This window comes from Phoenix dactylifera, chromosome 17 (genome assembly GCF_051530095.1).
Source record: "Phoenix dactylifera cultivar Ajwa chromosome 17, Ajwa_hap1_PhDact_Kaust_v1.1, whole genome shotgun sequence".
Lineage (NCBI taxonomy): Eukaryota > Viridiplantae > Streptophyta > Magnoliopsida > Arecales > Arecaceae > Phoenix > Phoenix dactylifera.
Genome location: NC_143206.1, coordinates 6753082 through 6764311, shown reverse-complemented (window position 1 = coordinate 6764311; position 11230 = coordinate 6753082). Strand labels below are relative to the sequence as shown.

The following is an 11230-nucleotide window of genomic DNA, read 5'->3' as shown; positions in this document are numbered from 1 at the left end:
AAGATTGATTTAAAGATTGATTTTGATGATCACAAAACCTTGAAGTATAATTACTAATGTTTGCGTTGCAAGGAGAAAGATATTTATTTTGCAAAGAACATAGCAAGTTGGAAGAATACAAGAAGGCCTCCAAAGCTCTCAAGAAAAATTGGAAGAAAGCCACACCTCATTGGCCCAAGGTTTAAGTTCAAAGGCTTCAATTTATAAGAGCAAATTTTAAGAAAAATTCAAAAGAACGGCGCTCGAGTCGACTCCTACAGTTCCGAGTCGACTCCAAGGAGTAACAGACAGAAAGACAGAGAAGTATTTTCTGGACCCTGTTACCGAGTCGACTCTAGAAGAATTCGAGTCGACTCCAACGTTTGGCGAGTCGACTCCTAAACAAGCAAGAGTCAACTCTCAGAGGAAAGCAGACTGAAAGGCAGAAAATCAAACAAAGTGACTCTGAGAGCCGAGTCGACTCCAAAATAATCCGAGTCGACTCCGAGGCAGTTCAACTCCAAAGACAGAGGATCAGTTTTTGGGCTCTGAGAGCCGAGTCGACTCCAAGAGAATCCGAGTCGACTCGAGGAAGAAAATCAGAAAATATGTCCTCTGGATTCCTGAGAATGAGCCGACCCCCAAGTGCCCGAGTCGTCTCCAGCTATTGGCGAGTCGACTCCAGTTTGGTCCGAGTCAACCCTAGGACAAGGCTTGCACATTAATTCAAATTTGGAATAGTGGCCGAGTCGTCTTCAGTCAAGCACGAGTCGACTCCAGTAACAGCCGAGTCGTCTCCAGATCGCACGAGTCGACTCCGATCCCAACGGATACATTGTCAGAATGTGCAGACGGGTCATAACGGCTCTATTTTTGTCTCTAACGGCTAGATTTTTGTTCCCACGCCATCCAAAGCTATAAAATCAAGGGGAGAGCTAGGGAAGAAGTCATGGAAGTGGGAGAGAACATTTAGGGAAGAGATTTCAAAGAGATTCCAAGAGAAACCTTCCAAAAGCACAAAAGGGACATTCAAAGTAAAAAAGAGAGAAGAAGAGCATCCGAGTGAATCCCAAAGCTTCCTCTCCAACTGTGTGCTGCCTCAGTGATCCTCTACCTCGTGCCAAATCAGAAGAGGGTCAAGTAAAGAAGAAGCCGAGTTCCTTCATCTTCAAAACTCATTTGAGGACTTCTCTTTACTCTACTTATTTATATTTGCTATATTTTCTTAGTTAAGAAGCTTGTATTTGCTTTAAATTCTTAGTCTAATATCTTGTAACTTGATTCAATCAAGGGATTGAATCAAGGGGTTAAGGTTTGTTGGTGAGCCAAAGGAAAAACCAACGGTGTTAAGGTTTGTTGGTGAGCCAAAGAAAAAACCAACGGTGTTAAGGTTTGTTGGTGAGCCAAAGGAAAAACCAACGGTGTTAAGGTTTGTTGGTGAGCCAAAGGAAAAAACCAACGGTGTAAGGTTGTGGTTGGTGAACCGGAAAAAACCAACTGGGTTGGATTGTGAGCCCGTGGAAACAATCGGTTGGTTCTAGTCGGTGAGCCTGTGAAAACCGACCGAGTTCGTTGTGATCTCACAAAACAACAAGTTGGGTTGTGAGCTTGTAAAACAACCGGCTGTAATCTGAGGGATTATAGTGAAATTTCCAAGAGGTCTTGGGGAGTGGATGTAGGTGCTGGGGTGCACCGAACCACTATACATCTTTGTGTTTGTGATGCCTTATCTCTTGTGTTTCATGCCTTACATTCATACTTGATTGTGTAATATCTCTAGCTTTGTTTCCTATTGATTTATAAGTGATTGTTTAGAACTTGCTTAGCTTCCACTCCATCCTTACCATTCTCATAGATTATAATTGCTCTAGCTTAATCTTCCACTACTTTACGTGTAATCGCCTAGAACTTAAGTAAATAACATCTTATTATTCCGCTGCATTCAATTCAAAGTAAAAATTAGGAAACATAATTTTTAGAAAACCCAATTCACCCCTCCTCTTGGGTTGTCATCTTGGGCAACACAAGACAAAGAGCATCCGAAAACAGCCAGAGGCTAAGTGTCGACCTCAGGCACACTGGAGTCAACCTTTGGACATCCCCATGTCGACTCTTAAGAGTGGCTGGTGTGCCAGAGTCGACTCCAGTCTAAGGGAGTCGACCCCAGTCGAGTCGAGTCGGCCCCTTAAGTGGCACAAAGCCAAGACAGAGAGCAGCCGAAAACAGCCAGAGCCTAAGTGTCAACCTCAGGCAGACTGGAGTCGACCTCTGGAGATAAGGGAGTCGACGCTTAAGAGTGGCTGGTGTGCTGGGGTCGACTCCAGTCTAAGGGAGTCGACCCCAGTGAATGGCGAGTCGACCCCTTAAGTGACACAGAGCCAAGATAGAGAGCAGCCGAAAACAGCCAGAGCCTAAGTGTCGATCTCAGGCACACTGGAGTCGACCTCTGGACATTCTCGAGTCGACCCTTAAGAGTGGCCAGTGTGCCAGAGTCGACTCCAGTCTATATATTGAGTCGACTCGTGGCGAACAAGTGTCGACCCTTGAATTTAGGAGTCGACCACAGGAATGTAATGCTGAAGACAGTTTCTCAAACTCCGACACGCTTTATGAAACCAGAAATGTTGATGCATATCATTGTTAGTTTAGTGCGGGTTGATAATGTTACGATGAACTCGCACTGTACAAATCGATTTTTAAGTTGTCTAAGATTGCATTTGATTTACGAGAAATTTTCAATATGAATTACGTGACAACCTGAAAATACGTTTAAGTGGCTCAGTTTAATAAGTCACCGTGGACTTTTCAGTTAAGCGATGAGCATGATAGGGACTTGAAAAAATTGCCAATCAATATGGACTTTGCAGGGAATAATGATATTATCTGTGAAAATGTTATATTACACAGAACATGAAAATTACAGTTGGACAAACATCCTTTAGAACACATTTACAATCAAGTTTTACAACTCATTTGCATTCATGTGATACAACAAGTAGTCTAAGATTTCTCTGTACAAGTCTTCGCATGGTACATTGACCTAAACCTAACACTGGCAATGCTCCCGGAATGTAATAGCATACTCCCTGCAGCCCAGCTCCTGTGTAAAGATGGATCCTTCAATTCTTCCTGCAATGGTCTCGTGCTGCCTCGGGTAAGTCCCTCTGCAAACATAAGCATGTATGCCCCACAGTCGACACTATCATTTCGTTGTTGTGCACATTGTCGAATTTCAAAATATGCTAATTCAGGGATACAAAATCCGACATAGTCGTTTAGCCACAATCTCACAAAAGATGCCTGCAATAATGTGAAGAATGCAAAATTTTAAGAACATACCTATGATAAAGAAGAAAATCAGTAATATCAAATTTCACAAGTGATACCAATATATCTAACAGCGTCCACCCCAATGTCGAAACTCCACAAGGAGTTGTAGCATTCGAAACGCTGGTCCTTCAAGTCCAGAGAAAGTAGATACCAATGCCATCCCATATTTATCGGAATGAAGAGATATCTACACTTTTGAAGATTGGCACATCTGAATTCCCGAAGCCATGTTTGAATACTGGGCACCAATGACTCTATGATTCTTTTGGTAACATCAGTGGTAATTGAGAGGTAATCCAATGGTAGATGCTGGAGCACGGCAGCCTGCATACAATTTATTTGTTACAGCCCCGTTGGCACGATGAATTTCAATTGGAAAAATGTAAGAACGAGATATCATGAGCAGTAAGTCAAAATCTGGATCTCGCAGCGCAAATATAAACACGGATTGTCAATAATCTCAGTATACGCACGAGGCAGAAGCTCCAAAATGCGAAAGTACACATTGATTATCTGTACGCAATAAAAAAAGTACGCAGTCAGTACCAAATTACAATTTTCAGTAGTAGTTCATTGTAGGAACATACGTCACTCCGTAGTGGCTTGTCATGCAGGAGCTGCACTAAGGCATCAGGGCTGCATGCAGGTTTGGTACGATCTTCGTCCTCCCATATTATATTCTTACATAATTCAAATGTTTAAGCAACTTTCAATGCGATAATTATGAAAAATGGTAAGTTAATATAATTAACTTACCCAAACTCATATTCTTCAAGAAAGAATTTAATAGCTTCTTCATAGTAAATAGGGAGTATACCTGTCCCTTCCCATGAAAGCTACATTTTAGTGCCACTCTCTCAAGATCGTTAACTTTAGTGGATGGCACTATATGCTAAGTTGAATAAATGGTGACGACATATATTTTGGTTAGGAAACTTAACTGTACAGACTCAAATTCAATATGGATAAATAAACACATATGGACGAGACAATATTTCTATACCGCTCCTGGGGGGGAGGTTTCCTCTCATGTTGGAGCAGATTTTTGGAGCTCCATTAATGAACTTGTCGGTGGGTCGAATATGTTGGTTGACCGAGCAGGCGAATCCTCGGTATCAATAGTAATTCCCATACAAAGCTCATCTATTTGGGCAACTTTGACCCTTTTTTTAGCCCTTTTATAAGTCTTTGGCTGGTGTGATATGGCCTTCGCTTTCTCCGATGGCTTGCGCTCGCGTGCTCCCAGCTTCACGCGCTTGCATAAAGAGGACACATATGAGCTCGGAGCTCCAGCTTTCTTCTTAGCTTCAGCATCAGTGGACCAAATAACCTGATAAGAAAATACATTTCAAGACAATTTATACTACCATTCTAAAAACTGCGAACACTACGTACCAAAAAATTACATACCTCCACCGAATCAGCACTATGCTGCATATGATCTTTCTGAAGAGCATCGTCGTGAATAGGTGGATCAACTGTGGTATGCTCCTTCACGTAATCAAGGAAGATCATATTTAAATCAAGCAAGTCGATTCATACTAGAACTAATAGTTAACTTGTCAGACCTTATACAGAGAAAGCATGCTTACCTCAGCGGGAACTGTAGCATGCTCCCCAGGTTTGTCATCAACCAGAAGGCCCTTATCTCGTAGGACTTTCTCTATTGTCGACACCCTCTTATCGAGCTGTTCTATGCGGGTATTCTCAACATCCCCAATAGGATGAGGGTCTGGTAAACTAAAGCCATGTTGTAGCAAACACATCTCAAGCACTGTGATACGTGTGTGAATTTTCCGCAGTGGATGTCGATCACTTTGGCTGAATGACGGAATCTAAAACAACACAATAATGAATGTGGTGTATGAATTGAACAAACTGTAGGCATACATCCATGTGTGCAAACTTGAACTATGTGCCGGCAAGTGAAAAGTGCATGCCAAATCAAAAGTGCTTTTAACTATGTTTGGAAATGCTATGTCACAGTAAGCTGCTAATACCTGAGTTCCGACATGCACGGATTGTTGCTGTTCTGTCTCCGTACGCCTCTCATCAGGCCGTAGTAATTATGGCATTCCTTGCAAGAGAAGGTGCAACTCCTCCTCTCTTGGTTCTAGCTTCTCAATAACCTAAAGCATGCGAACAGTTAAATTTACGTACAAGTTAAAATATTTCCAATGTAAGAATTCAACATTCAAACCTCAAATCATTTTAAATTTTTCATAACATCCGCAATCACGTCCACCCTGCGGGGGAATGGGGTGTTGTTCCAGCGTACGAGACGTGGATACATGAACGGTGGCCGGTGCCTTCCAACAATGCTGTTAGCATGCTCAACAGCCCATACTTGCCCAAAATGCATTGTAAACATCAAATTACATCTAAATATATATATCGTAACAATGAAATTTAAAAAAAAACATCTTATGATGCTTACCACCAGGGCGACCGTGCAGCCATCCATGTATCTACCAACCCCTTGGCCTGTGATGTTTCTAGTCTTCACACTATCGGCTAGGGTAGGTATTTGCTGCCGAAGAAAAGAGAAAACGGCAAGACCCCAACTATACGAACCTAAGCGGTCTAAATCATCAACAAATGAACATAATGTCTTAGGGACATAGTAGCGTACGGTTGGGAAGAGGATAGTCCCAAAAAAATAAAGAACCCATAATTTTATAAAATCCTCCACATCTTGTCGACTGCTCTTACCGACAAGGACTTGTAATCTACTTTTAATTGCGTCTCTACTGGCTTTCTGGTGGTCACCATCAAAAAATCGGGTGATGAGGTCACACGTAAGCCTCCCCTTCCTATGCAGTTGCACCTCATCACCCGTCACACTCAAATTAAGGATTAGTGCGAAATCAGTCCCTACAAAAGGTACTATAACCCTACCAAACCAAAAACCCTCCTCAACATTATCCCAAAGGAAGAGCTATGTGTCCAAGACAGGCCTACTCTATTTTATATACGGTAGACCTAGCATGTGCCCAAATGGAGTGCAACGTATTCTTTCCTTCCGTTCATCAGACATGCATGGGATTAGGATGACCATAAAATTTATAAAGTGGGTGAAATAACACCTTCCATTAACCATATTACTCAGGCCAACAGAGGATTTTTTGCCGGTACTCTGCTTTGGGGCCATCTTAGATTTCTGCATCACAAATATAGTTACAAATTATTATTTTAAATAATATCAACGAAAAATAAATCATCCTAAAAACTAAAACAAATAACACAATTAGCACGGAATAGAAAAATTTTTCCACAACAAATATCTTAAATGTGCTACCACAACCTCTCTGTCCATTAATTCGGCAAAACCACTAGACCATTCCAACAACTATCTAGAATGCCGTACAATACTGCATATCACGTCCGTGTTCAATACATTATTCGAGAAAGTATGCGGTGACAAACCTGTTGAAGGAATGCAGAGACGACTCAGGGAAGGTTGGAGAGACCAATGTCCACCTAAGCTTCCGCTACAAACGAACAGGGCGAAGTCGGTTCGAAGGTCGACTCCGAGGCCGGACAGAAAATATCTCCTTGCTCCTCAGAATCGGGTCGGAAGGGTTCTACTTTTCCAAAAGGGGAACGGCTTAACAGGAAAAAAGAGGAAGATCGAGTACCATTGGGAAGTGGTTTGCAGTTCTAGGGTTTGAAACCGGGCGTAAAAATCAAGCGGAATCGGGCGAGATTTTTATGGAATTTTTTCCGTCGGAAGAGAGGATTAGGATACGAAGATTGGGGACGAACGAGGGCTGAAATCGGTGAACTTTGAATAGGGCTCTTTCAAATGAACACAGAGCATACGAGGAACGATGGAAGAGGAAAAAGGTCAGGGGTATTTTGGTCTCCTTATAGCATTTCATATGTCAATGGACCGCTTATTAAAAGAACTGTTCGTTATAAACGGGTCTAACTTTGGACCGCTAAGCAACTTCCCTTTTTATAGGGTATATAAGCGGCCGAGGCTAGCTTTCCTAGACCCTGTTGGAGATTGGGGAGTGGGAGTCCGCCTCCTCCTTTTGCTGAGGTCGATCATATGGGCCCCACTTCAAGCCAAGCTTAGGCCGCAACCTAAATTAAATACCAGGCTGCTCAAGGGGACCAAGACCGATTCTCAAAGGACCGGGTGTTACAATACACATGCAACTTGTGGAGAGAACCTGTTGAGAAAACTTCGTAAGAGCACGCCCAGCTGACATGCTTTGTGAGAACATACTCTTCATCAATGGTTTGATAGGACTGGTAGGAGGTGGATGCAAGAGGAACGAAGAGCAAATGGGTGCTTGTGATGGGAACGATGCGTGACGACGTCATGGGATTGAACAACATGCAAGAGCATCAAGGAAGTTTTAAAGAGATGCAGAGCTTCCATTGGATTGTTAATAGCTCTCCTTCTCTATATGTTAATATATTAAGAGAGAATTATTACATACGTGGTGGTTACAACGATCACGAGGTGATCAGCATACCACTAAGGCTATATGCATGTAATATGCTTAATATACGATACTTAATCCTCCAACAATATACTTACTATTATTGTTGGCAAAACTTAGCTACAGTGGATAACAATATCTACACCAATGGTAAACTTCATCTTTCCAATCTCTAAGTTCCCACTTTGCTGAACTCCACTTCTTTGGCACCAACTTCCTCGTCCACAACTTTCGAAGGGTTCTCAGGCTTGGCTACTTCCAAAGGCTTAAAGGTATAAAACATTGCACAGATGATATAGTACCCAAGGTTGAATACCTGCATTCCTGTCACAAGCCAGTAGTAGTAATCCAACTTCCCCCTATTGATGTTGTCCTGGAGCCAGTCCCCCTTTTCCTTAGTATAGTCATGAACCAGAGTCACCAGCAAAGTCCCCAGGTAGTTTCCGAGGGATCCCGCAAGCCAGAACAGAGCGGCTGCCGTGCTTCTCATGCTCTCCGGGGACTGATCATAGAGAAACTCCATGTGTGCCACTGACGAGAAGGCGTCAGCCAGCCCGTGGATCGCATACTGAGGCACCAACCAGAAGACACTGATTGGAATGGTCGCGTCCGGCATATCGAGCAGCCCGTGCTCCGCCGCGACCGCCTTCCGCTTGGTTTCGACAAGAGCTGCAGCAACATTGGCTAAATTGGAGATGGCCAAGCCAATGCCCATGCGCTGAAGGTATGTGATGCCGGAAGGCTTTCCAGTGATCCGACGAGCCACCGGGACGAAGACCCGATCATAGAAGGCTAAGCTGAGGAGCATGGTCATTACTGTGAAGATGGAGATGGTGGCTGGGGGGATTTGAAACTTGGGGGTAAGGTGGCGGTCCATGGAACGTGCCTGTTGGATTGCAAAGGTGTAGCTGTGGGAGGCTGCAGTCACCACAAAGATGCCGACCGACCAAATGGGGATCATTCGGATGATGGACTTGAGCTCCTCCACGCGGTGGACCGTCGATAACCTCCAGAGCCTCGGTTGGCCAGACTCTTCGATGTCACCCTCCACCACCACCGCTGCTCGATCCAAAAACCTTCATGCAACCAGTTTCCACAATCAGTTGAAAGTAATCATCTTCTCCTAATCTTTTCTAATTTTTCAAGTGCCAAATAATTTTTAGTATATTAATCTGTCGAATTTGTGGGCACATGCGATACTTTGAAAGTCTTTTAGTTTTCTTCCCTTGATATTCGTAGCTATAGTGTGTAGTTTATGTAAGCATAATTTTGAGAAAAGAAACCCAGACTTGGAATGAATTTTTTTGATAAAATTCAGTGTTCAGTGGCTTACACAAGCTGGTTGGTGTGAAGTAGCCTGCCGGTGGTAGAGATATCAGCATCCAGCTCCTTATCCTCGTAGAGGAGACTAGGGTCCTCAGGTTTTACCACATCCCTCTTCCTGAAGGCAGCGACCAGGACTTGGGTTAACCTGGTTAATGGGCTCCCCCCAGGCTTCATCTTAATGTAGAGAGGATAACCTATCACAAAAGCTATTATAGAGAGGCACATGGCAACGGTGGGAATGCCAAAGCCCCAGCCCCAGCCCACATGCTCCTGGATGTACACCACCACAGTCAAGGCCAAGAGTACAGGCATCCCCATGCTGAAGAAGTAAAGGTTAAAGAAGTTCCACTTGTGGCCGGCATCCCCCTGGAGTTCGACCTGGTCGGCCCCGAAGGCCACGACGCAGGGACGGATGCCGCCAGAGCCAATGGAAGTGCAGAGGAGTGAGAGATAGAGAACTGCGAGCTGCAGTGACGACGCTTGCCGGCATGGTTGTTGAGGGGAACAGGGTGGCGGGCGGAGCGACGGGAGGACGGCTGATATGGTGAGGGTCATCATTCCAAGCTGATAGATGATGGAGCCTACAGTTATGGTCCAGAAGCGGCCGGCGAAGGAGTCGGCGATCAGGGCGCCGACGATAGGTGTCAGGCTTGACGTGCCACCAAAGTTGGTGAGGGTGTTTGAGGCCTGAACCAGAGGCATGTGAAGCTGCTGGGTTAAGTATGTGATCTTGTTTGCACTGAATCCCGAGGTGGCAAATCTGTCGCAGATTTCATTTGCTGCATGGAAGTATAAATTGAGCAATCTTATAAATATGAAAGGAAATTGATGTCCTTTAAGCTCCATGAAAATAGTTGAATACTACTAGTGGAACCATAATATAAAGTTTGTCGAAGTTTTTTCTTTTTTTGATTATGTAAAAACTTGTTAAAGTTGAGATCACTTCCCTGGGATGATGAAACCAAGTCGTAAACACCAGATATCATGACGTCGCATCTGTTTATAATTCCTTCTATTAAGAGTACCAGAGAAAACAGAGCATGACTACATAAAGTTTCCCATGAATTGAGGTTAGAAAGAAAGGAGTAAAAAAATCCCCAAAGCCTATAAACTTTACAGCTGAGCCCCAAAATACGGCTTTGAAGGAGCGAGATGTGCAATACCATAGAACTCACCCATTGTCAAGCAGAGGAGATCAATAATGAGAGAGACTAATAACGGCATTCGATCTTTAAAATAGCATGATTTATGAAACTATGATAGACAGTGATTGAGGATGATGTTAGACTCCTACTTAGTGCTCAAATTAGGTTCCCATCCGATTCCTTGCAGCCAAAAAAAAACAAGCCCAGAAAACGGAGAGTCTAAATAGACAACACAGATGTATCGACTAGTGAAGTTTGAGAATAACTACTTGTATCATATATAGTTCACCTAGTATAAATGGCATAGTCTTGAGACCACCCTGCTTCGTCTCCTTCCCTCTTCCATCCTCAGCCATTGCTCACAGATAGAACTGTCCAACCTCCCCCAGTAGAAGAGTAACAATGCTTAAGGCCTTGGCCAATGTGTGACTCTCCTTACCTTGAGCATATGAGTGGTGGTGCCATCTATATATAGAGAGAGAATCCACTGCTATTAAACGAAGATGCCCCTCCCCTGCAAGTGTGAAGGACTAGAGACAAAGTATGTCTACAAATATCCTACGACACCATGAAATCTTGCCCAACATCACTATCTATGGTCCAGCCTGGTACGCGTGTTTTGGGCCCATGGAGCCATGGACAAAGGAAAGAGATGAAGGGTCACGGTCTTCAGCGTTTCATGACCCTTCAATGAATTTATTTGGGCAGTGGGTACGTGTTCTGGAAAAGCTAAAGCACTTAGCTGTTGTTCGGCAGCAATTGTACTGCAGAGCCATGGATACCCCACGCCGTGATGTGAGTTAGGCTCAGAGGCTCAGACACTGGATTGGCATATCAAAGTGGGTGCTTTTCTTTTGTTAGAATGCCAAAATACATCCTTTTCTTGCACTAGACTTGATCTTCATACTGTCATTAGGTCCATCATGGTTCAAATAATTCGTCTCAACTTGGCAGATCAAAGTAGGTTGGCTTCATTTGTCAGCATGCCAAAGTGTA

The 11230-nt window shown here is 43.7% G+C and overlaps 2 protein-coding genes across 3 annotated transcripts; both read right to left on the bottom strand.

The window, feature by feature from the left end:
- Nucleotides 1-4336: 4336 nt before the first annotated feature.
- LOC148699606 (uncharacterized) lies at nucleotides 4337-5664 on the bottom strand. Its single transcript, XM_089928271.1, has 3 exons — nucleotides 4902-5664; nucleotides 4720-4800; nucleotides 4337-4639 (listed from the first exon to the last, which is right to left on the bottom strand). The coding sequence occupies exons 1-3, from the start codon at nucleotides 5073-5075 to the stop codon at nucleotides 4337-4339; spliced, it is 558 nt and encodes a 185-aa protein (XP_089784397.1). The 5' UTR covers nucleotides 5076-5664.
- A 2010-nt stretch (nucleotides 5665-7674) lies between these two features.
- Nucleotides 7675-10905, bottom strand: LOC113463716 (protein NRT1/ PTR FAMILY 3.1-like). 2 transcript variants are annotated; one of them, XM_088713244.2, is made up of 4 exons: nucleotides 10524-10905; nucleotides 10265-10414; nucleotides 9097-10101; nucleotides 7675-8839 (listed from the first exon to the last, which is right to left on the bottom strand). In XM_088713244.2, the coding sequence occupies exons 3-4, from the start codon at nucleotides 9933-9935 to the stop codon at nucleotides 7936-7938; spliced, it is 1743 nt and encodes a 580-aa protein (XP_088569370.2). In that variant the 5' UTR covers nucleotides 9936-10101; nucleotides 10265-10414; nucleotides 10524-10905; the 3' UTR covers nucleotides 7675-7935. The 2 variants fall into 2 exon arrangements, with proteins under 2 accessions (XP_088569370.2, XP_038976327.2); XM_039120399.3 differs by lacking the exon at nucleotides 10265-10414 and having other exon boundaries at nucleotides 9097-9868.
- Between the last annotated feature and the right edge of the window lie 325 nt (nucleotides 10906-11230).

What these genes read in the sequence shown, in the direction of transcription:
- LOC148699606 (XM_089928271.1), bottom strand. Translation starts at nt 5,075, where the DNA reads ATGTGTTTGCTACAACATGGCTTTAGTTTACCAGACCCTCATCCTATT. An exon ending in ATGCTACAGTTCCCGCTGAG is followed by an intron (nt 4,801 to 4,901) that starts GTAAGCATGCTT and finishes GATTACGTGAAG; the next exon opens with GAGCATACCACAGTTGATCC. An exon ending in ATAGTGCTGATTCGGTGGAG is followed by an intron (nt 4,640 to 4,719) that starts GTATGTAATTTT and finishes TTTTCTTATCAG; the next exon opens with GTTATTTGGTCCACTGATGC.
- LOC113463716 (XM_088713244.2), bottom strand. Translation starts at nt 9,935, where the DNA reads ATGGAGCTTAAAGGACATCAATTTCCTTTCATATTTATAAGATTGCTC. An exon ending in CTTCACACCAACCAGCTTGT is followed by an intron (nt 8,840 to 9,096) that starts GTAAGCCACTGA and finishes GGTTGCATGAAG; the next exon opens with GTTTTTGGATCGAGCAGCGG.